The sequence below is a fragment of the Felis catus genome, chromosome F1, assembly GCF_018350175.1.
Source record: "Felis catus isolate Fca126 chromosome F1, F.catus_Fca126_mat1.0, whole genome shotgun sequence".
Classification (NCBI taxonomy): Eukaryota; Metazoa; Chordata; class Mammalia; order Carnivora; family Felidae; genus Felis; species Felis catus.
In genome coordinates this window covers 1,142,899-1,168,087 of record NC_058384.1, presented here as the reverse complement: position 1 = coordinate 1,168,087, position 25,189 = coordinate 1,142,899, and the positions used below count along the sequence as shown (strand labels likewise).

The 25,189-nt window shown below is 56.7% G+C and overlaps 1 protein-coding gene across 16 annotated transcripts in view; it reads right to left on the bottom strand.

Annotated features, from left to right (window-relative positions):
• The window catches only part of CNIH3 (cornichon family AMPA receptor auxiliary protein 3), a 220,236-nt gene that overhangs the window by 71,070 nt on the left and 123,977 nt on the right, over positions 1-25,189 (bottom strand). For 14 of the 16 annotated variants that reach the window (XM_045048401.1, XM_023248023.2, XM_023248021.2 and 11 more), the window contains 2 exons: positions 23,499-23,567; positions 18,588-18,635 (listed from right to left, as the gene is read on the bottom strand). Coding sequence is in view for 7 of the 16 variants with exons in the window: in XM_023248023.2 (XP_023103791.2) it covers positions 18,588-18,635; positions 23,499-23,567 (117 nt within the window). In the remaining 9 variants the exon portion in view is untranslated. The remainder of the gene's footprint in view (positions 1-18,587; positions 18,636-23,498; positions 23,568-25,189) is intronic. The other 2 variants (XM_023248016.2, XM_023248024.2) reach the window with 1 other exon arrangement.

Sequence of the window (25,189 nt, the reverse complement as noted above, 5' to 3'; positions counted from 1 at the left end):
TGGGGAAATCGTGGCTCCAAAATATGGGAGCGCTACCTGGCTGTCCTGGGAGAAGCAGGACTCACACACCTGGGACAGACCCCTGCGGGGGGGGGGAGGGGCGCGGTGGCCGGGAAGGCGGGCAGAGGACGCGAGACCTGGCGCCCCAGGCGACAGGACACGCGTTCCGGGATGCACAGCGGCGTCGGCAGAAATGGCTCAGCGGGGTCACGATGCTGGGTCAGCACCTGTCGGCATCCGGTTTCAGAGCGATCGCTAAGCACGCCTCTGGTCCTCAAGAGGAAAGACATAAAACCCTAAGTCACAGCGGGAAGGAAAAGCAAGAGATGAAGAGACGCTATTTAACATTTTTATACGCGGCTTTATTTCAGAATGGATTGTGGGCGGCTCACAAATGTGTTAATTAATCGTGACATGTTTGTTTCTGCACGGCTATATTTAGTAATACCTAGGATCATGTGTAACTTATTCGTGGTTTTAAACACTTTCCTCTGGCTTTGTTCCATTTCCTACTTTGGAGAAAAAGCCATTTTCTAACCACTCATCAGCAGAGTGCCCCGTGTACGAGGATGGCACAGCGGGACACGCGGGTCCCAAGACCAGCCGGGTCCGGAAGTCAAGTGCGTGCACCAGGCTTCACCGTCGGGCCACCTGAGAACCCAGCAGGACAGGGAAGGCACAGAGTATTTCTCGTCTTGTGGACGAGAGAGAGAAATCTTCGCGGAAGGCACAGCATCTGAGCTGGGACTACAGGATAATAGTTTAGCCGAAAGAGAACATTCCAGGCAAATAAAATAGCATACAAAAAGGCACAAAGAAAGGAAATCACAGAGCAGCCTCACACACCTCTGTTAACAGTATTTGGCACAGGCCTGGCACACAGTAGGCACTCAATAAGTGCTGGGAGAGCAAATAAGTGTTTGGAAGGAAGCAGATTCTAATAGGGTGGTGAGAAATCAGAGAGAGCCTTAGAAGCAGCATGGAATATTTAGTCATTTGTGCTGCAAATCTGGGACCCAGTTTGCTCTGGGGTAAGGCAGTTTTATAAGATCAAGGTCTTCTTCAGTCACTCCAACAGTGTCACGCAGGGTGAACCCGGGAGGACTGGAAAACAGACCAAAGGCCAGGAGGAGCCCGGCTAGTAAGCTACTGCAATAGTCCAGGCAAAAGAAGAGAGTCTGAGCTCTGACAGAAGTGACTTGGGGGAGGAGGGCTGCAATTCACGAGGCACATGGGAAACGGAACCCACAGACCAAGGACGGACGTGGTGTTAAACCTGAGTGAGGTGGGGGGGTGCCTGGGTGGCTCAGTCAGTTGGGCGTCCGACTTCGACTCAGGTCGCGATCTCACTGTTCCTGAGTTCGAGCCCTGAGGCAGGCTCTGTGCTGACCGCTCGGAGCCTGGAGCCGGCTTCCGATTCTGTGTCTCCCTCTCTCTCTGCCCCTCCCCCGCTCGTGCTGTTTCTCTCTCAAAAATAAATAAACATTAAAAAAAATTAAATAAGGGGCGCCTGGGTGGCTCAGTCGGTTGAGCGTCCGACTTCGGCTCAGGTCACGATCTCGCGGTATGTGAGTTCGAGCCCCGCGTCGGGCTTTGTGCTGACGGCTCAGAGCCTGGAGCCTGTTTCAGATTCTGTGTCTCCCTCTCTCTCTGACCCTCCCCCGTTCATGCTCTGTCTCTCTCTGTCTCAAAAATAAATAAACGTTAAAAAAAAATTAAATAAAAAAATTAAATAAAACCTGAGTGACGCGGAAGACGGTGACCCAAGTAACCGAGACAGGTCACCAGAAAGAGCAGGTGTGAGTAAGCGACGTGTCTGCGGTGGGCCGAAGGGAGACCTCCGAGCCGCACAAGGTTGCGCTCTGTGTTCCTGCTTCAACCGATAAAACGGGAATCCCCACCAGCCACTTCCACACCGTGGGGAAGCGTTAGGGAGGAGGCCTGCGGCCTGGCTTCTCGTGCTCTGGGACCTGCCTGTCCCTGAACTGCATGCAGTCTCTCCCCACTCCTGCAAGCTCGCGGCAGGTGCCCAGGTCAGGGTCTAAAGCCTGCCTCCGCGGCAGCACAAGCCTGGAGCCCTCCCCTCTCTGGCACCTGCTGTGTGTCTGTCTGTCCCTGTGTCTCTGTCTCTGTATGTCTCTGTCTCTCTCTCTCTCTTTGTGCCTGTGTCTGTCCATCTGTGTGTGTGTGTGTCTGCCTCTCCATTTCTGTGTCTCTCTGAGGGTCTCTGTCTGTGTGTCTGTCTCTCTCTCTCTGTCTCTGTGTGTATCTATCTCTGTGTCTGTCTCACTGACTGTGTGTGTCTGTCTCTATCTCTGCGTGTGTGCCTGTCTCTGTGTGCGTCTATATGTCTCTGTCTCCAATTCTCTGTCTCTGCCCCTCTCTGTCTCTGTGTGTCTGTGTCTGTTTGTCTCTCTCTCTCAGACTTGGAGGTACCGGAGTCCCACCACGACTGTCCACGCAGCTGGCCGGACCAGACACTGCATTTTAATCCTCATCTAGACTCTTGCGTCTGTTCTCGACGGGCTGAGACCCAGAGAAGTGGCCGAGTGTGGGTGTTCGGCACGTCTGACCCCAATTCTGAGCTTGAGGTACATACAAGAACAGATAAAGGTGCAACCGCTTGCCTGGAATTCGAGAGAGCGAGCAGGAGACCAGGGACGGTTCGGGGGCCACTGTGAGGGCAGTGAAGACAGCAGCCCCTGTACTAGGGGAGGTGAGCCGAGCGGGGCGAGAGGAGGTCTCGGGCTGTCTCAGGACAGAGACAGGAGGGCGCCGGGCAGAGCAGGACAAAGACAGGGAGCCCAGCGCCCCACTTACTCACGAGCACACGGGGTCACCGCTGGCAAACTGCTCAGGAAGTAGGGGGGGGCGAGCGATGGGGCCGCGGGGGCTGCAGGGCCGTCAGAGGCCAGTGCTAGACGTACACAGGACGGGGCAGCCCGGCCCGCTTCCCGTCTGCACAGAAACATTCACACGGGAAACAGGACGTGAGGTCCTCAGGCCTGCTCTTCACACGCGTGGGGACACCGAAAAACCACCCAAATCAGGGATTCCGCAGAAAGGCCAGTGTCCTGAGCAAAGCGCTAACGAAGACTGTACTAGACTGAAAGAGATTGTGCGAAACATGACAACTGAATAGAACGTGTCAAACTTGGCTGGATCCCGAATTCTTTTCCCAAAGAACAAAACAAAACCAACCCATAAAGCACTTTAACAGGGAGAAGGGAGATGACCGTGAAGATGTCGTTGTCATGACAGCGTCCTTGGCGCGGCCGCGCGTTGCGGTCGTGCTGGCGAATGCATTTGGGGTGAAGAACTGTAACGTGTGCGACCAAACGGTCCCACAAAACAAGCGTGTGCTCCCGGCGCCGGGGAGGGAGGGGCAGACGAGGCCACGAGGGGTCATTCAGCACGCTGACCTCTGACGTCCTTCCCTGCCAAGAAACTCAGGGGGTGGGGCCAGAGCCGCAGCGTTTCAGGAACCCGCCGCCGGGGCCCCACCGCGCAGGTAGGAGACAAGACCACTTCCTGTTCCTCGACCTCTGGCTCTGAAACGCTACCTGTCCTGGGGGGCCGGCAAAAGCTTCTTCTGCCTGCTGGAGGTACCAGGAGATTCAGAGAGCTAGCGATGGGGTCCCTCGCGCCCCACGCGGTCCTGCCCTGGGCAGGAAGGGCAGGGCCACGGTGGACCGGCCACCAGACCAGCCGAGCCCCGGCAGCCGGGCCACCAAGGCGGCTGAAATGCGTCAGAGAACCTGAATGACGGAGCCCGCTTAGCAAAGGGTCTCCAACCAGGCTGCACGTCAGAATTACCCCGGGGAAGTTTTAAAAGTCCTGACGCCCAGGATTTATTCCAAACCAATTAAGTCAGAATCTCTGGGGATCGAACGATAGTTCCTAAAACCTCCCAAGGGATTCCAACGTGCAGCTGAGTGTGAAAAACAGTGCCCCGAGGAGCACTCCGCACACGTTAGTTATCACGGTCAGTAACTATGTGGGCCGGGCGAGGACCGTGGCCAGCTACTGATTTCTGCTGTCGTTGGGGTCTTCACCTGACCAGATACCTCTTTCAAGTATCCCTAAGTCAGTTCTTGAGCTAAAAATAAAGGTTCTTTTTTTTTTCATGTTTATTTTTGAGAAACAGAGACAGAGCATGAGTAGGGGGGCGGGGGGCAGAGAGAGAGGGAGACACGGAATCCGAAGCAGGCTCCAGGCTCCGAGCTGTCAGCGCAGAGCCCGACGCGGGGCTCGAACCCACACACCGTGAGATCATGACCTGAGCGGAAGTCGGACGCTTAACCGACTGAGTCCCCGAGGCGGCCCGAGAATAGAGGTTCTGATGCGATTTGTTTCTTGAAAGACAGGAGCTCATCTACTCCCACGAAGCATAAACGTTCCTGTATTTTTCTGCACCTGCAACACCTCCTGATTCTGCAGGACTCTGCGAGGTCTCCCCGCAGCCACCGGCTGGGGCAGTGCGGCACACGGCAGTATCCAGGCGGAATGAGGGAGCACCTGCATACCTCCTCCACCCCAACACACGCACACGCACACACGTGCACGCGCAGGCAAACTCACACAGGCGCACACGCTCACACACACCTGCTGCAAAGAACAACACCTGCATTGCTGCTGGTCTGTAGGCTTCCTGCCGTTCTGACAGGTGCGGCTGGATGGCAATGAACCGCAGGGCACCCACGGTGTCACGAAGGAGACCAGGACTCGACCCTTTGGCGCCCTGGACTCCCCGTACAGTTGAGAGGGCTGCCATTCGAGGGAGCTGTGTGCATCACACGAGCGCACGCTGCAGGGACGGGGAGGGGTGGGGCTGGGGGACACCAACCGGAAGATCTAAGCGGCATCGCCCGTGCAGCAGCAGGAACCCGCTGGAACTTCCACGCGTTCCTGGTCGTGAAATAGGACCTGCGTGCACACCCTCTTCTCCCCTGGAAAGCGTGCTGCCAACGGGCTGGGAGAGAAGGTTCTCTCAAGGGCAGCGGGGTCCTGCAGGGTCCTCAAGGCTCTGAAAGCCAGCCAGGGGCCTTGTGCAAAGGCTGGCGTGGGGTCTGACCAGCCAAGTGCTTCTGCAGAACCTGGCCAGGGAGCTGAGGCTGCCGGCTGAGGGAAAACACCTGGAGCTGCCAGCACAGTCCCCGCTGCCCGCCCGGGAGCGGCTCTCCTGCAGGCCAAGCCGTCCCCAACAGCGTCTTGACGCCGAGAAGATGCCTTTGGTCCAAAGCGCCCAGACTGCACTTGACGTGGAGGCCGAGAACGAGCTGAGAAGGGCCATCAGACCAGAGGAGCCCCGAGCGCGGGGGTGGATGTCATGGCTGCCCCCCCACCCCGAGCGCAGGGGTGAATGTCACGCAAAGGGCCCCCGAGAGCAGGGGTGAATGTCACGGCTGGCCTCCGGGCATCTCTGCTAACCACAAAGGCACGGGGCTGTCCTGGGAAACGTGGATGCGGAAACACGAGGACTTCTGGAGGGCAGGAGGCTGGGAGTCAGAGATGGGTGTGACCCCACACCGGCTGCCCCGGGGACAGGGACAGAGGAGGGGCCCCGAGGCCGCCAGCAAAGTGCTCCGGGCTGCGCACCACTCCAGGGAGAACTGGGCACCCCGACCCGCCCGCACCCCCCCAGCAGCTCAGGGAAGAAAGCCCACACTTCGGGAAGCACCTCACCTCTGACTGTCCCTGTCCCCCCCACGCAGCTTTCCTCTTAAAGTCCCGACTGTCCGCGCTTGAAATACTTGATCGATAACGTCAAACAAACCAATGTCTACTTGGCAGTGGGCATCACCACTATCACAAAGCATGATGGCGCGCTGTGGCGTGTGTGACAGTCTAGCTCACCCAGGAAGGGTGACACGGCACCTCTGTCATCGTGGGTCCCACCGAGGTAATCTGAGCACATCCCCCGAGGGCAGGAACCTTGCTAAGCGGCTCCTTTATCTGCTTCCTACCAGGACATCCGGGTCCCGGAGCCTTGAGCCTCGAGGGGCGGTGATGTCAGCGCTCAAAGGCCACAGTGCCAGAGCCGTTTCCACCATGAGTCCCTGCCCACGTCCTGGGCTGTAATTGGTGGTCCTTGTCCTCCAGGATCTCATCATAGCCGCGACCCTTTGGCAGATACAAAAAGGGAACAGGACGTCTCTCTGTCCCTTTACAACAAAGGCACTTTGCATTTGTATAGGGCACTTGACACATTCGCTGCGTTTCCTTGACTGCCTCCTCTTATCCCGATGAAACAAAACTCCATGTGTTTCTAACTGTGCCATAGAGACCGCTCAGGGATCAGAGCCAGTGAGACGGTGCTGGACGAGGACCGACGCCCCAAACCGCCTCAAGAGTAACAAATCCCACAAAAGCAGCAAACGGATCCGGCATGACAACGTGGCAGCTAACCGTGGGGAGAAGATGCATCCGGAGTGCGTGCGCGGGTCCAGCAGGGAACCCCAGGGAGGCCCAGCCGAGCCACGGGGGTCGGTACAGGTCGGTGCCGGAGGTGAACTTCAAGGAGGCAGAGACTAGGGAGCCCTACAGCCCTAACGAGAGGCCGTTAGAATTTGGCACATCTTGTGGCCTAGAAACACGACCCAGAAATGTTTCTTGCTTTCCGAGCAATGAGGAAAAGGGCAGGAACGGATATCTGGAAGGGTGGGCCCTGGAAGTGGGGGGGGGGGGGATTGAAAAACACAAGTCTTTACTCTTCATCACGTTGTGGAAAAGGGAGCTTCTGGAAGCAAAGCCGGGCCAGGAAAAACAAGGTTTCTGCAGATTACGGGCAGAGTCCTCCCCCCGGGTCCACCCTGTCCTCAGAAATGGGAAGTCGGGCACTCACTCCTTCGGTCCGCTTGGGCGCCCACTGGCAAATTACTGCTTTTACCCTGGTGCCATTTAGGAAATGATGGCTCTCTAAATCATCCCCCGGGGCTGAGACTGAGCCACCTCCCGCCTGCTCTGCCAAAGGCTGGCTCGTCCTGCAGCTCCAGGATCTGCACCCCGCCCGGGGGGAGGGGCGCTCCCCCAACCCCGACGTCCAGGCCACGTCCCGCAGGGACTCTGGGGTGGGACCCCCGGAGCAGCATGCCTTAGGCCCCCCAGGCAACGCCAACGTGCCGTGAGGTTGAGAACCAGCGCTCTAAGCCCGTCCGTGACCTCGCTCGCCCGCCGGGCAGGGAGGGACGCTCTGATGAGACAAAGCACGTCGCACCTGCCACTGGCCTCTCCTTGGTCACCTCCCTTGCCATAATCACTCGGCAGGAGAAGTCTGCCACGCACAGCATGGAAATAACGGTGGCTGCCAGGCTCACGTTCCCTAGTCCATTTAGCTCACTAACGCGAAGCAGACACCTCGTCAGGCAGTGCGGTGGGTACAAAAATCAAGAGGGCAAGAACCCTTCAAAAATACCAATGTGTAAGGTATGTGTACGAGCGACTATAACATCAGGTGTCGTGTAGCGGGGGCTCTGAGAGACTATGAGGCAGGAATTCAGGGGGGAAAAAACACGAGATCCCTTTTAGCTGGACTGAGCCTGTCTTCACAGTGCGCACACACACACACACACACACACACACACACACACACATCCCCAACAGCACCCGATACAGCACCATGTGCACAGCAAAATGAATTCCACTCAAATGACCGAATCAAGTCAGGCCGGTGCCCACCCGAACCCACCGAGGCCAGTGTCCAGGATGTCCTGGCTCCCCTGCCCAGCCCCACGATGCCCAGGCTTCTCCGGATACCGCCAAGCCCCACCGCGACCTCTGACGCCTGGTCTGCCCCCCACCACGCGGCCCGTGGAGTCCCAGGTGCACAGCCGTGGCCGTGTGCCCCGCGGGGCGGCTCTGCAGACCGATTCCTCCCTGAGGCTGCGATCTGCCCCATCCCCCAGTGTTCACTGCCCCCTTCTCTCCGGAATAAAATCCCTCATCTTTGGCTGAGCATACAGCCCCCAAAACAACACCAGCTGTGCCCATCTGCCTAAGATCCGGCCAATGAGTTAAGGGGAAGAGGTCTGTGCACCTTCGGGGACACGTCCCTGCAGAAACCACCCTCTCCCTCTTCCCCCTCCCCCCTGGGCTTGAAGGGACATCGTGGTATGACACCTGCAGACTGTGGACCGGGCAGGAGTGTGTGCGGGTCCCCAGGTGGCCCCTGGGGGCACCGTCCTCCTGACCACACCCCATTCTGGATGGGCTCCCTGCGTCCGTCCCCGGCAGCGGAACCCACGCTCATCACCCCTTCCCGCCTCCCAAACCCGGAGCACCCGGAGTCTCTTTCCACACTCACGAGAGAAGAAAGGGTTACAGAAAAGATCATTTCTATGACAATGGCCAGTGGTCTGGGGACTTCCCACCGAGTCCACAAACCCACCTAGAAGGTCAGCTGTGAGAACACGCTTTGCTGACGAACGCAGTGAGTCAACTGGCCTCCTTTTCTGGTCCACGCGCTCTGTGGAGACCACAGGGGAAACCAAGTGTCGTCACTCTCGGTTGGTGGCCTGCAGACACAGGCCCCTGGTGAACGGCATGGAAAGTCAGCATCTCGCACAGACGGAAGCACATGGCAACAGTAAGAAAGAGAGTGAGCGTGGGCTCCGGGGCCACAGACCCGGGAGCAGGTGATCTCGAGCAAGGGGCCTACCATCTGCCGGAGGCCATCGCTTCGCCACCTCACGGGGGCGGGGATGTCGGTGAGAGTTTTCCAGAGAAGCAGAGCCGACAGGGCATGTGCATGTACGTGAGTGTGCGTGGTGTGTGTGAGGGGTGGTGTATGTGCACACATGTGTATGTAAGAGCACATGTGTGCACGTGTGAGTGTGCATGGTGTGTGAGCATGTGTGTGAGCCTAATCAGCTGCCCACTCCCTCATCGCAACATGGCTTGGTCCCATGCACGTATATGGTACATACAGAGAGAGAGAGAAAGATTTTGAGGGGCTGGCTCATGTACTTGCAGTGGTTTGGAAAGTCCCAATTCTGCAGCGTGGGCCGCCAGACTGGAGATCCGGGAAGGCCCGATGCTGCAGCTGAAGTCTGAAGGCGTCTGTTGCAGAACCGCCTCTTACTTGGGGAGGTCAGTGTTCGTTCTCTGAGACCTTCAACTGATTGGATGAGGCCCACCCACATTAGGGAGGGCAATCTGCCTTATTCAAAGTCCACCAATCTCAATATTAATCTCACCCCAAAATACCCTCCCAGAGACATCGAGAGTAATGTCTGACCACATGTCTCGGCACCGCGGCCCAGCCATGTTGACCTATAAAAATAACCACCACAGGGGGTGGCCATTCAGGAATCTGTATCTTCAATAACCTCTCCAAGTGTGATGTGAGGCACAGCCAGCTTTGGGGACCACTCTCGGGGACCCACCCCAAGGTCACTGGTGGCTCCAGGGTTTCTCCCTCCATCTCCACGAGGGTTCCTGGACTTCCTTTGTGAGGGGGAACCGGTCTTCCTCATGATATGGAGCGGGAAGGTGTTCCCTCGGCACGCAGCAGGGACACAGCAGACGACGGACGCTCCTCAAGCCTGTGCTGCTCGCCTCCTGCCCCCCCCCCCACCTCCCGCAGCTGAGACAACTCTCCAGACCCCGGGCAGCCACCGGGAAGCTGCCTGCGAATCACCAGGACACCCGCCAAATCACCAAATAGCTCTCACTGGGTTCCTCCGTTGTGGCCGCCCGTGAGACGCACACAGGGCGTCTTCAAATACAGGTAACCGGACCTTCCTGAGCAGTGCGCCCGGCGGCCCCACAGACCTGTCTCCCGCTTCAACAGTGTTGGGACAGAACGGACCCAGGGACACCCTTCCACCAGCCTCCGACCACTTGTAACCGCTTTTCCAGCCATGACCTCTGGAGCCATCTTCGCGGCCACCCTCTGCCTCCGGACCGGACAACACCCTATTCTGAACTCAGCTCCTCGTTACCGATCAACCGTGAGCTCCCAGGTCCGTCAGAATTACCCCACCGAGGTGGAGGCCGCCGTCAACGTCCCGGTCCGCGCGAACCCGCGGGCCGCCTACCCCTCCCTCTCTCTGGGCTCCTACTTCCACCGGGAGGATGTGGCTCTGGAGGGTGGGGACCGCTTCTCCCACGAGTCGGCTAAGGAGAAGCGGGAGGGTGCTGAGCGTCTCTCGAAGGTGCGAAACCAGCACGGCAGCCGCGCCCTCTTCCCAGACGTGCAGAAGAGGTGCCGGGATGAGGGGGTGAAAGCCTGGATGCCATGGAAGCCGCCCTGGTCTGGACCAGGCCCGTTTGGATCTACACGCCCTGGGTCTGGCCTGCGCAGACCCCCAGCGCCATGACTTCCAGGAGAAGCACTTCCTAGACGGAGGTGAAACTCTTCAGGAAGATGGGCGACCCCCTGACTCACCTCCGCAGGCCGGCCGCCCCCCTCCCCAGGCTGGGCGAGGCCGGCATCTCTTGGAAAGGCTCACCCCCCAGCATGACTCGGGGTCTCTGGAGCCCAGCAGCCCGTGAGGGGCCCCTCCGGCAGCCCCCGGATGCCAGGGCTGGTGCCCGAGCCTCTCTCTGTGGCCACCAGGCAGCTTTGCAACACCCTGGAGCCTGCTCCCACGCCACGGACCAAATGGAACCAGGAAAACTTTTTGCAGCAGGAAAAGCAACAACAACAACAAAAGCCAGCCCCTCCCAAGATGCACGTTAGATCTCCAGGGGGGATTCTGATCCGCAAAATGGTCAGGACCCACCAGCTCCACTAATGACAAACACAACAAAGCATTGGACTCTACCATTTATCGCTTCCCCATACGGCACTCGCACACGATTTTGCACAACACGGGCAGCGAGGTTTCACGGCGAGTGCTAAGTGCCTCCTGCATGCACTTCTGAAATTCCCGGCTGTTGGATACCGAGCAGAGAAGAGCAAAGCTGTGATGCAGCGCTGTGACGGTGCTGGGCACTGGCTGGGCTCATTCACTAGCTAAGTGACACGTTTGCGCCCCTGGCCTAGAAGGCGTAGCACTCAGATTTGTGCTTCGGATCTATTGCCCCAGCGTCTATTGCCGATTCTGGACGTGGCTGACCTTCAGGGCTGCTCCCAAACAGAACGGGGAAGGAGAAGTCCTTGAACCCCCGTGGTTCTAACGAGGCCACCCCTTTGATGGAAGCGGGCTGAGATCTCCACACGGTCGTCACGACGGGAAGAATATGTAGACGCTTCTGTGCCGCTCTCCTTGCACCTGTGGGTCCCTGGATCTACACGGAAAGACCACTTTTCACCTGAGAAGAGCTTATTTTGAAATAACCAAGGGTCTTTTCCACGCCTTTTGCCAAGGATATAACAGCATGACGCCTCCTTCTTAGGTCTATCCGTGCCATGTTGGTGAGTGGTTGTACCCTAGGGGAAGACAAAATTCATGTGTAGTAAACGCTACACACGGTGAAATGGCCACTGACACGGGGTAGGGATGCCAGAAATTTCATCACTTACTGATTCCTGCGCTCTGAGCTCGGCTCTGGGGATGCCCTTGTGAGCAGGCAAGGTGTGGTCCCTGCCCCAGAGAGCTCACAGATCGGTCCGGTTCTGTCCAGCTTCAGTGACCCCAGACACTCCACGCAGCCGAGTGGCCCAGACACACTGGCTGTGATGTCATCTCATCACTGAGCCCTCAGGTCTCAGTTTCCCCATCTGAAAATGACGGGTCCGATCAGATGACCCGTAAGGTCCAGATTTAGCATTTCATCTCCTGGTCACATGCTGACCATCAGGATTGGGTCCCACATCGTGCTAAAGTCTGGGGACTCAAGGAAGACCAAGACACCGGTGTCCACACCACATCTTCTTTGTCCACTCATCCACTGACGGACGCTTGGGTTGTCTCCACGTCTCGGTTACTATAAATAAGGCCACTAGGTACACGGGGGTGGCACGTCTCTTCGGCTTGGTGTTTTCATTTCCTCTGGATCGATAACCAGAGGCAGAACTGCTGGGTCACAGAGTAGTTCTACTGTTAACTTCCGAGGCTCCGCCATACTGTTTTCAGTAGTGGCCGCACCAACTTGCGTTCTCACCGGCCGGGCACGAGGGTCGCTTTTCTCCACATCCTCACCGAACTTTGCTATCTCTTGTCTTCCTGATGCCTGTTCTAACAGGAGTAAGGTGGTGTCTCATTGTCCCGATCCCTGAATCTTAATCCCCTTCCTACTGACGTGCTAGATGGCCGGCACTTATGGTACCCTTGCCATAGCCACACCTTTGCCTGTGACTCTGTAGTCCCTCCCAGTCCTACTCCGTGTTGGCGGAGGTCACCAAGAAGACGCGACCAATGGGTGACCGGTGAGGTGGACCCTGGTGCCCAGAGCTCCTCACCCACTCTCCTAGCTTTGGAATGCGGGTTCCACCTGCCCTCCCCGCTCCCGGGACCTGCCCCCAGGACAGGCCTGAGATGGTGACTTGGTGTTGGGACCACGTGAACAGATGTGGCTGAACCCCGTGAAGGCCTCTTTATAAGCTTCTAAAACAGGTGGGGAGGGGTGCAGAAATCTACCCGCCCTGTGGTTGCCCGAGACAAGCCTCCTGCGTAGGTTCCCTGACTTACCCACCTGCCACCTGGCACGGCCTGCCCCCTGCACAAACCCGGGGAGCTTCTGAACCCACACCCTGGGCTCGGCCGTGTCCCTCGCGTCAGCCCACAGGGCACTAGGAGGTCTGATGCAAACCAAAGCTTGAAAAAGCGCCCGCGTGTTTCCACTTGTTCTCCGGCTTCTCCGTGACGCAGTGAGCAGAGCCTGGGCGAGTCGCTGGAGGACGAGATGCGGAGCGGGTCCAACTGCCCCCGTGGAGGCCGTCCTAGGCCAGCTAACGGCCTGTGTCCAGAGACACGCATGAGCCTCAGGCAAGAGCAAGTGACACCCCTTCTCCCTGTAAGCCCAGCCAGGGTCAGAGGACCAACCAGTGACCCACGGACCCACGAGAAATAGACGTCGTAGCTGTTGCTGACTGGCCTGACCCTCTATGACGGTGGTGACGAAGAAGCAGGGAGGATCCGGCCAAGCAGCCACAGGCAATGGGGAGCCAGAGCCGTTGTAGGGTCCGCTGCCTGTCCTGCCACGGCCTTGGGGGCGAGCGAGGTGAGGACAGAGCCCCCGCTGCCCCCACCACCCGGCTTCCGGTTCAGCAACCCTGGGACAGCACCGCTGCTCACACGGCGAGCAAAATGTTCCGTCCTTCCCTCTAACGAGGACTTTGCCGCAGAAAGCGATGGAAAATACATTATACATGAGACACAGTTTCTGAACTAGTTGCAAGCGTTGTTCTAGGATATTTTTACTTTTCTTCAAACATTCCCTCGAGGGGTGAACTATCCTACCAAGGAGTTAAACGGAAATAGAAAAGAGCCTTAAAGGAATCCACTCGGCCCCATCATGGTGAGCCAAGCATATTACAGGGTCCCTGTGGCTTTGGGGATTCCTGCCTTCCCTTCAAATAGCTGAGCGATATTACCGTCGTGGTGGTCCGTAAACAGCAGGTGTCAGAGAAGCAACAACTTCCCCTATTTTGTGATTAAAAATGTTGACTTCAGATCCACCGACGTGAGAAACATGAGACCCCAGAACAGTAAACCTCTCTACGCCCCAGACTTCCTCATCTATTAATCATTAGTGCTTCACAGTGTCGTTATGAGGATTAAGAGTTAATTCTTTTAGGGGCACCTGGGTGGCTCGGTCGATAAAGTGTCCAACTTGGGCTCAGGTCATGATCTCACAGTTTGTGGGTTCGAGCCCCGTGTTGGGCTCTGTGCTGACAGCTTGGAGCCCAGAGCCTGCTTCGGATTCTGTGTCTCCTTCTCTCTCTGCCCCTCCCCCGCTCGTGCTCTGTCTCTCAAAAATGAATAAACATTAAAATATATATATAAAAGAGCTAATTCTTTAAAAAAAATTTTTAACGTTTATTTATTTTTGAAAGAGAGAGAGAGAGAGAGAGAGAGACAGAGCATTAGTGGGGAGGAGCAGACAGAGAGGGAGACGCAAAATCCGAAACAGGCTCCAGGCTCCAAGCTGTCAGCACAGAGCCCAACGTGGGGCTAGAACTCACGAACCGCGAGATTACGACCTGAGCCGAAGCCGGACGCTCAACCGACTGAGCCACCCAGGCGCCCCAAAAGAGCTAATTCTTTTAAAGGCGGGCAGTGGTCACTCTAAAAACAGAAACAGCTCCTGTCCCCAGCACATTTTAGAAATCTGCCAGCCAACACAGACTTCCATTCTGGAAAATTCCTGAGCCAAGGATGGTGTCTCTAAGGCATTCCACGCAACTGCCTCTGGGTTTATGTGTCCCTTTTCAACTGTATCGTGTCCCTCAATTAAACACACCGTTTTCTCCAGAGCCCAGAGGAAGAACAGTGGCAGCGGCTAAAAAGACTGGCGATCAAGTCAGTTCACTGTGGCAGGAGTGCCGGGAATTACGGAAAAGGCACCGTCTTCACTATTCTTCCAGGTAGCTAATGCCGGACAAATAACGTGATCCAAAGTGATGTGGGTCTTTCTCTGGGCTCCGGTACCTGAATGCATTTAGCAGCCTCCTCTGAGGTCAAAGAAATTGGGACAGAGTTTGAAACGGTCTATTTATAAATGTACAGAGTCAGCAAACAGCTGATGTGTGGCACAGGATACAATCAGGTTTTTAAAAAAAAGACTCCCCCTTATGTAAGCAGCACAACCTTGCAGTATCGGTCAGTCATCGCTATAACAATGCTGCATAACAAATCATTCCAGCATTCAGCGCCTCGCAACAATAATCATTTATACTTGCTCGCACAGCTGAAGGTTGACTGGGGGGGAGGGGTCACTGGATCTAGCGGGCTTGGTTCTGAGCTACAGCTGGGCTGGGGTCTGCACCCCATGCCCCCGGGCTCCTTGCAGTGGGTTGGCCCCAGTGACGTCAGGTCAGGCGAGCAGGCACTCCCAGAACTCGGAAGACCTGGCAGAGCCCAGCGTGCTTGCAGAGGAGAGGGTCCCCACAATCCCTGGCTTCGGGGAGGTCATGGCTTCAGGGACGTGACCCCACGGATACAGCGGAGGGTGCAGAATCGGGAACAGCAGTGTGGTGTTCCTACTCGACCACCGCCCACCTCCGCCAGCTCCGCCGGCGGGATCACATCGTGGAGTGTCTGCGGCGGTGCCGGTTTCACACCGTTCAGCTGTACTTCCCGCCTTGACCCCTCCCCCGAAGCAGGTGTGGCTCGGGTAAGCACGAAGGGGGAGGGGCACAGGCGGTCAGGGTGGTAACTCCTGTGGCCTTATCACCACCCCGTTCTTTCCAGAATAAAACCTGGTGCACCTGCTGCCTCCCACCTGGTTACACGGCCCCAAAGGACGCAACACCCCCCGCCCGTCCTCCTCTTCCACAGCCCTGGAGGGAGGGAAAATCATCCATCCCCCGGGGCTCTCTGCAGCCACAGAGGTCAGAAAACCGACACTGAGACTGGACACAAGCTTGCGGAAGTTGGGGAAAAAGGAGAACCGCAGCTCCGTCAAGCCACACGGCGCCCTGGGTCCTGCCACGCACGCAGGCTCCGGCGAACACGAGACCATCAGTGACACACGACCAACTTGGCCCAAGGGAAGTGACACTTGACACGTCCCAGGACAGCCAAATCCAGGGTGTGACGACCACAGCTCGCCAGGAACGCTTCTCCCTGAGCTCATGCCGACCCTGGGCTCTCACTGAACTTCCTTTCCTGAACTTGGAGAGGCAGCAGGGGCCCCTCGTCAGACGCTTCCTGCTCCCACCCCGCCCTTCTCCGTGACCCACGGAGCCGACATCCTGCTCCAGTGGGAGAGCGGCTCACAGAGTGGTCCTGCCCTAGAACGTGAATCATACGCACACGTCAACACAAGAACCCTGCCGTTCAGACAATTACCCAAAGAACACATTTCCTGATAATTACAGAGCTTGAAATGGATCCACTTGAAAATCCCTTCCTTCCTCCCGAGAAAGCTGAGGAGGTGGTTTCACAACAATCAGCTGCTGAAATGCATCACATTCTGGGTGTTAGGAGACAAGTTCCAAGGAATTTCTTGGAAGGTACAGTTCCCAGAAGGTGGTGGTGCTAACCAGACCCACTCAGCCTCCCCCTGTGCCCGGCACGGGCTCAGACTCTGGCAGGAGGACCAGAGCTGGAGCCTGGGGGAGGCCGCCGGCCATGGGCCACCGCACCTGCACCCGCCTCGGCACGGAAGGCATGCCCCGGGGGCGTTCACGGGGGTTTTGGCAGCCACCGAGGGTCAGGACGACAGCGGTAACGTGTGACGGTGTCAGCCGTTCTGAGCTGCGCACACCTGTGTCCTCCCCGCTAATTCCCCAGCAGCCTCCCAGGGGAGGGGTCGTGCTCACTGCGCCCAGGGTTAGAGTCGCACTGAGGGCCTCGTGGATCATCGGGGCAGGGGGCAGGACGGGGAAGCAGCAGAAGCCTGCATACATTACCTCCTGTCCGCTAGGGGCCTTCTGTGTAGACGGCGAGCACGACAGAGTTACATGTGATATGAAAATACACATCTGATGTAAGTAGTAAGTGTAGTAAGAGAGACACGTTCCCGGCTAGGTTCTCGCCCAGCCGGTGGCGGGGCCGAGGCCGCGAGGCTGCAGGATGAGTGATCAGTGATCGAGCATGGCTCTCACACCTGCAGACTTGAAGTCAGTGTGCCCTGTCCTCTGCTGTCTACTGGAACTCTCCTCCCTGTCCTCTACTGTCTACTAGAACTGTCCTCTGCTGTCTACTGGAACTCTCCTCCCTGTCCTCTACTGTCTACTAGAACTTTCCTCGCTGTCCTCTGCTGTCTACCGGAACTCTTCTCCCTGTCCTCTGCTGTCTACCGGAACTCTCTTCCCTGTCCTCTGCTGTCCACTGGAACTCTCCTTGCTGTCCCCTGTGTCTACTGGAACTTTCCCCCCTGGTGTTGCCTGCTAACATTGAACGAAACATGCCTTCACGGGAGCAGTGGAGGCTGCAGCAAGGTGGGGTTTTGGGGGAGAGATGAGGGGACGGAGCCCATGAAAAGGAAAAAAACAGAAAAAGGCCCTTGGAATATGTTTCCTGGAGCAAAACGCCTCATCTACTGCATACAGTTCTAGAAACTGTATGCAAACTCTATGCAAATTTGCAAATGGTAAAGCTAATTCTTGCTCAGCCCCTTTTCTTTCACACCCTTGGCTTTGACTTTCAGGCTGTAAGGCAGGACTCTGGCAGACACGGCCAGGCCACTGGTCCCTGTCCCACCAGAGTCAGTGGTCAAGCAGTCAGAAGGGTGAGCAAGCCTGATGTGAAGGATGTGGATTACTGCCTTGCCAGAGAGTCTGGGGTGGGGGGCTGGGGTACATTCAGGATGGGGGAAAGGGATGTGACAGACACTGTCAGTCGTAAAGCACCAGCCAAAGATCGGAAGTCACAGCCGAAGGCATCACTGGTGCCCAAGATATTACCTGGGAAAGTAATTCACAGATTCATGAACTGCCCTTAATACCAAATGACACGTGCTGTTCTCTTAAATCCTTCTTTACTCTTGGATCACTAGTGTTTTCATATGCTTCTCATCATCTGACCATACTTCCCTGCTGCCTCATCCAAGACGTGAAACTCTAACACACTGAGTGTCTAAGAAAACATCAACGGGCAAGGAATTGGCAGGAAAAATAACTAACTTTTGATTAAGCTCGCTCTTCCAATGGAAGGCATCATTATTGAAATCTAGAAAAGTTTCAAAAGCTTGCACGATGATTTTCCTTCTGTCGATGCTGGCAAGGTATCTGTTTCTCTCCTACTCACAGGAGGCTCAAACACTCCTTTCGGGTTGACAGGTGGCTTTACGGTGTCCTGTAGCCCATCCTCTCTGAACAGAGATGGAGATGTCCTCTGGCTCTCGGCTGTGGGTACCGCTTCCTCTACCTGCAAGTTGCTGGTCTCTACACTTTGCTGCTCTCTGCACACACTTTCCTGCTGGACGGTGACGTCCCTCTGCCATCGGGCTTCCCCAGCTATGTCTCGGAGAGCACGCGCACCCATGAATGTGCATGCACACGTGTGTTCCGGAGGCGCCCGGCGGCTGTGACCTCTGCCCATCCATTCAGAACAACTCTCCGAACGCAGGCTCCCCTTCATCACGCGTCCTGTCCCAGCCCTGACACGCTCCCCGTGACGCTGTCAATCAATCTGCGAGGCTGAGTGGCAGCTGAAACCTCAAAGGAAAGCCAGCAGCTAGTTAAAAGCTTCCTGGAGCCGGGCAGGTGCATCCCCAGCGCCAGCCAGGAACAAAGGCCGCAGGGGCAGCATCAGGTGCAAATGCCATCCATCATCACGCAAAGAGAGAGGACCTCCTGATCCAACCAGAGGCACCCGCAAGGATCCAGCGCCACCACTCTGGTGATGGCCACCACTCTAATCAGCTCTTTTCATCTCTGGAGGTTTCCACACGCTCCCACCTCCCCCGCCCCTGCCATTTGCCTTCGGGGAAGACGGGGCTGGAGCAGGCATGAGCCTCGCTGGCCCCTTTTACCGTGTGACCGGCCACGACCCCGTGGCCGTCCACCCTCGGTGTGGCGTTCCTGCACTGACCTTTCTCAGGAGGAAGCAGATGCGTTCAATGTTCCTCAGCCGTTCCCTCTTCAGGACGCAAGAGAGGAAAAGAGGGGAGGTTGGAGGTTAGATGTTCTGCTGCGAGAACCTGAGAAGCCCCCACATTCAGCCCCCAGTACAGGAGGCAGAACCCACCAGAGACCCCTCCCGGCCACGTGGCCTGCATGCTCCCACCCAGCGCCTCCGAACGAGAGTTTCTGCTCATAGAACTCACTAGCAAAAAACCAAATCATCCAATTGTAAATGGGCAGAGGATCTGAATAGATATTTTCCCAAAGAAGACATACAGACGGCCAATGGGTATGCGAAAAGGTGCTCATCACCCATCATCAGGGAAATGCAAATCAAAGCCACGGTGGGGTACCGCCTCACACCTGTCAGGATGGCCCAAATCAACAATACAGGAAACCACAGTGTCAGCGAGGATGATGCGGAGAGAGGAGAACCCTCGTGCACTGCTGGTGGGAATGCAAACTGGTGCAGACACTGTGGAGAACAGTATGGGGGGGGTCCTCAAAAAGTCAAAAATAGAACTACCCTACAATCCAATAATTCTACTTCCGAATATCTGCCTGGAAGAAACGAAATCACTGCCTGGAAAAGATATCTGCACCTCTGTGCTAACTGCAGCGTCAGTAGTATTTCCAATAGCCACGACACGGAGTCTACCTAAGTGTCCCTGGATAGATGAATGGAAGAAGAAAATGTCACACACACACACACATACATCCACACACAGCAAATATATACTATTATATAGTATGATATACACACATATACATACACAGTATACATATACTATATTATATAGTATGAGACACATGCACATATACACACACAGCATATATACAGTATACTATTACATAGCATGATACATGCACACAACACACACAAACACTGGAATATTACTCAGCCATAAAAAAAGAAGGAACCCCCTGCCGTTTGTAACAACGTGGACGGAGGAGAGGGCGTTATGCCGAGTGAAGTAAGCCAGACAGAGAAAGACAAATCCCGTGCGATCTCACTTATGTTTGTGGAATCTACAAACGTACAACAACGACAAAGCAAACTCCTAGAAAAAGGAGATCGGAAGTGTGGTCATCAGAGACAGGGAGCGGGGGAGGGGTGAAAAGGCACAAACTTGTGGTTATAAGACAAGTACCAGGGACATCCTTCCGGGCGCCCACAGTCAGCCCTCCTGGGAAGACAGCTTGGGCCCACTTGGGGCCCTGGAGCACGGGTGCCCTGATTTGTGTCCGAGGTAGGGTGGATCCCCGCCATTGGTTTTATTTTTCTAAAGTGAGTATATTTAGGGGAAGTCATCATCCCACTATGCCCCCAGGCTAAGACTTCTGCAAATGTCGAGGTCCCTGTCTGGAGCCTGGCTCACTGCTGGGGACACACCGTGTGTTGCCTCCCCTTTCCCGCAATGACTTTCTTGTTTTCTGGAGCCACTGTGAGCACGGCTGCGGCATCCGCCGGCGCTCTGTTACCGAGGCAATGTGGTGGCCGTGGATGTGACGGTAATGAAATTCCTCGCGGATCTGGAGGAGACAGGTGGCTGGGACGCTTCTATTTCCCTAACTGACTCATACAGTGATTCCTGGGCGCCCTTTAAGAGCCCACATCAGGACAGATTAGCGCCCACGTGGCAAGGAAGGCAGACCATGCGTGTGCGCGCCCACACACGCACGTGTGCGCCCACACAAACCCCCACGCAGCTGGGCATCGAGGCTGCCTACGTGCAGAATAAGGAAAGGTGTGCAGAACCAGGCACAGAGAGGGTGCCGTGGGACACACGGGCTGGTCCTCAGGGGTCAACAGCCCCCTCGCTCCGTGGCGACAGTGAAGGCCCCACTGGGAGAAGGAAGGGAAGGGCTAAATGAGATGCTAGAGTAACACGGGGGCCCCCTCCTCCTCCTGGAAGGGGGTCTGCCCCGAGGGCCCAGCAAGTCTGTACTTTAGGGGATCTTCCTAGAGCAACGGCTTATAAGCTGAGTCCCCCCGGGGCTGGCGTCACCGCCCAGGGGAGCAACTGTTCCGAGCCTCCTGAGGCTGAGCTGCCTCCACGGAGGCCGAGATCGCTCCAACACAGTTAAGGAGGCATCTAAAGCGCTTAACTTCCTGCCAGGGAGTAAATCCTAAGAACCAAGAAAATGTGCCTAATATTCTTCCATGTAGGGTTTTAACAGATTTTTTTTTTTTAAATCCCAGATAAGAGGGACGCCTGGGGGGCTCAGTCGGTTGAGCATCCGAGTTCGGCTCAGGTCATGATCTCATAGTTCGTGAGTTTGAGCCCCGAGTCGGGCTCTGTGCTGACAGCTCAGAGCCTGAAGCCTGCTTCCGATTCTGTGTCTCCCTCGCTCTCTGCCCCTGCCCCACTCATGCTCGCTCACGCGCTCGCTCTTTCTCTCTGCTCCTCCCCCATGTCCTTCCCTTGCTCGCTCCCTCTTTCTCAAAATAAATAAACTTTCAAAATCCCAGACAAGACTCCTTTCCCTGGGCCTTCAGTCTGTCTACAAGTTTGGCCAGCAGGGTCCAGGCTCCTTAATTACATCACAACCTGTTGGAAGCGTGGCTCTAATGACAGGAGTAAAGAGCTGAGACCCAGCCTCCAGGCTCACCTCACCCTGCAGGATTCACTTTCATCAACAACAGTTGAGCTGCTACTGTATGCAGGCTCCCTTCTTGCTCCGACCCTCAGCAGAGGCCGCCTCGGCCCCCGTGTGGGTCCTGTGTCCTCCGTCCCATCTGAACTAAGAAAACTGCCTGCTCCGTGACGTTTGTCTGTGGGTCGGATTTGCAGGACGGAGCTGAGTGGAGGACACATTTCTGCACTCGCGTGACCCTGGGGTCATTTCAGAGAGCCCTGGGTGTTCTAAGTGAGCTGCGTCCTGATTTGAGCCCGGACAGCTAGGAGGACGCAGCGCAGGCAGCTGACCCCCCGGGACGCGCCCTCTCGAGCTGAGCAGCTCTGTGCCCTTGGCGGGTGCAGACGAGCCACTGCCAAACAAACGAAACATCCAGAAAGAAGTGAGGCCTTTCAGGCCCTGTGGAGCCAGGTTAGCCGGGGTGGGGGGGGACACCGGCCGATGGAAACCAGATGGATTTTAACGCAAGTTTCATAAAACTAAGGAGTTTCCAAGTGCCTCTGAGGGAGTCTTTCAACTTGTAACAAAATTCTGCTTCCCACAGTCGACTTTGAAAGGGTTTGGCTCTACGCCATGGAACCAAAGCATGGGTGCCAAAGGGATTCTGAAATCACGCTTTAGAAAATCAGGTCTCCGAAAGAGACAACACAGAGGAGGAGGTAAGAACACAGACGGCCCACCTCGGATCCCGACCTCGCCGCCTGCGAGCCGTGGGCCCCTGCGCAGGTCTGTACTCGCCGTAAACGATGCCGGCGTGGGAGAGGATCATGCGTTACACACACGAGGTTCCCGCAGGCGGAAAAGACGACCATAACCTGGCGACTCCAGTAAAAACCCTGCACTTCACGGAGGCCACCCTGAAGCCTAGTCCCCCGGTCTTGTGGTTCCTCCAGGGAGCTTAACTTTCTCCAAGAACGGACCCCTGTGTCCCTGTCACTAGAGAGTGATGCCGCGAGCCTTCCAGGTTAGGACAGCGTCACACTAGTAAATCCTGCTGTTCAGTCTACAGCCTCTAAATAAAACTATCATCAGGGCGCCTGAGTGGCTCAGTCAGTTGAGCATCTGACTCCTGAGTTCAGCTCAGGTCATGATCTCGTGGTTTGCGTGATCGAGCCCCACGTCGGGCTCTGTCCTGACAGCCCGGAGCCTGGAGCCTGCTTCAGGTTCTGTGTCTCCCTCTCTCTCTGCCCCTCCCCTGCTTGCATTCTCTGTCTCTCTGTCCCTCTCTCTCAAAAATAAACATTAAAAAAATTTTTTAAAACAAGTATCAACAGAGCTACTCAAACCAACACTTGCTTCCATGCTGGAAAGGCCTGGGAGGACCTTCATCGGTGCTGGGGCCCCGTGAGTTCAGATGGAGAGATGCCCCCTGAGTGACCCGTGTGCACCCCATCCTCTGAGCCCAGCAGTGCTGGTCTGGAATGAGTGTGGACAAGGCCCTGTCTGCGTGCGTGGCCGGTCCCCGGCTCCGGGAAGTAGGCTGCACTGACCAGAGAAGCAGAGACCCCACCCACCCCTTCCCCACGAGCGCCCCTATCCCTCTCCTGCACCAAGGCCGCTCTCCACGCCCACCTCCATGTGGGAGCAGCTGACAACTGAGAGGGAGTGGTAAGACCCGGAGCGGCGACCTGGGGCAGAGGGGCTGTCACCGCACCGACGACCAGACCGCGTCAGGTTCCCCAGCGGGAAGTGAGTCGGCCTGGGCCCACGGAGCCTCTCGAGGTGGGCGTCTCCTGGGCGGTGGTGTGGGGTCAGGGGCCCCGAACACCCGCTCTGCACGTGTCCCACTGAGACGCTGGCCAGTGCCGAGCACGAACGACCACTGAGGAGGCTCCCATCCCCCACAACATGCTGGTTCAAGGACGAATAACCACAAGACAGCACGAGGCCCCCACCTGGGTGACTGGGGTGCTCATACTTGTGAGTTAAGTGGAGACATCCGACCTCGGGCGCGAGATGTGTCCTCAACAGCCCGGAGCCAGGCACTCAGGGCTGGTACGTCCTTCACCCGCCCCACCCGTATCAGAACCTCCCTCCTCCACAGGCCCGTCACCACCCTGCCCTCCGCCACCCTGCCCACTGCCCCCCTGCCCTCTGCCACCCTACCCACCACCCCCCTGCCCTCTGCCCCCCGGTCCCCCCATCACCCTGCCCTCCACCACACCCCTGCCCTCCACCACCCTGCCCCCTGCCACCCTGCCCTCCTGAACCCTGCCCGCCACCAGCTCCCACCACTTACCGCATGAACAGGGTTGCACTGGTCTATGGGGCTCTTAAAATCTGTCCTTAACTCATCGAAGGCAATTATCTGAAACGAATATGCAGAATCGAGATGTTAGTGCAAGCGTGAGCCAATGCACCAGGCCACAGGCTCCCTGTAGATCTGCTGCAAATGATACAGGGGGCGGGGAGGTCAAGGACAGGAGGCTGGCTGGAGTCGGTGGCTGTCAGAGCTGGCGACAGACGCCTGGGGCTGACCAGGCTCCTGTGTCATCTTCTGCATCCGCTTAAAAGTCCCCCAAATAGGGAACAGGCCAGGTGCTGCATAAGGCCTCATCCTTGTGACTGGTAGACAAATAAGGCCCACAGACCTCATACGCAGCCTAGTGAGGACAGACGACAGAACCGTCCTCTCAAAGCTAAACTCACTCACAAACTAGCCCTAGAGGAGGTCAGAGGCCAGGGCCTCAGGTGCACGGAGCTGGCGGGTCAGGAGAGGCAGGGCCAGGCCAGGGGGGTCTGCAGAGAAGTCAGGAAGGAAGAAGAACTCAGTGGGAAGCTGTTTCTTTTTTCAAATTTATTTATTTTGAGAGAGAAACAGAGTGAGCACACTAGCAGGGGAGGGGCAAAGAGATGTGGACAGAGGATCCAGAGAGGTCTCTGTGCTGACAGCACAGAGCCTGATGTGGGGCTTGATCTCACGAACCGCGAGGTCATGACCTGAGCCGAAGTCGGACGCTTAACCAACTAAGCCATCCAGAAGCCCCACGTCAAAGTACTTTTCAAGGTTCCCCCCTTTTATATGAGCCAGCAACACTTTTTTTTTAAAGTCTGTTTATTTTGAGAGAGGAGAGAGAGAGCGTGCACAAGCAGGAGAAGGGCAGAGAGAGGGACAGAGAGAACCTCAAGCAGGCTCCACACCGTCAGCACAGAGCCCTACACGGGGCTTCATTTCACGAACCACGAGATCATGACCTGAGCCAAGATCAAGAGTCGGACGCTTGACCAACAGAGCCCCCCGGGAGCCCCCATGTGGGAAGCTGTGTCTGTGAACTTGAGCCCTGTCTGTGCCACCGCTAAGCCGAAGCTAACTCATCACAGAGGTCCTGCCCCAGACTCTCCAGCCTCTCCCCGGCCCCAACCGCCACAGGGTCACAGAGCAACGACTCACTGGCCAAATGGAGTCCCCGCGAGGGGCCCCACCAGGGCTAGCGATGCACCCTCCCCGCAACAACATCAGCAGACTCTCGCGGCCTGGACCCACCTCAAGAGGCGGGAAGTTGTATCTCGAGGAGCTCTCCTTCTTCAGGCCAACAGCATTTATAATCAGGGGATTAAAAATCACCTTGCTTGTCTAAAACAGTTATTTTGCTAAAAATAATAGTGCTGCACTGCGGCAAACCCTTCCTGGAAGAGTGAGAAGTGGCTGAAATCTCAACCCGCTATAGGTAATGAGTCCCCGGGGCTGCCCCACTGAGAGCTGAGCATTTAGGAGACATTCTTTTCTCTGGAATGTTCTCTCCCGGCAGTGCCCTCTGGCTTCCGCAAGCTCCTCGCTGGGTGAGCCCTCACGATCTCGAGTCTGCATCGCGTGGACCTTACTGCTCGCGCACTGGGCGCACTGGGTGGGGCGCCTGCCTGGCGTCCGGTTCGGGGAGCCGAGCCCCAGGCACCGTGCTCGGATGACGGGGTCTCCGGGCTCGGACAGCG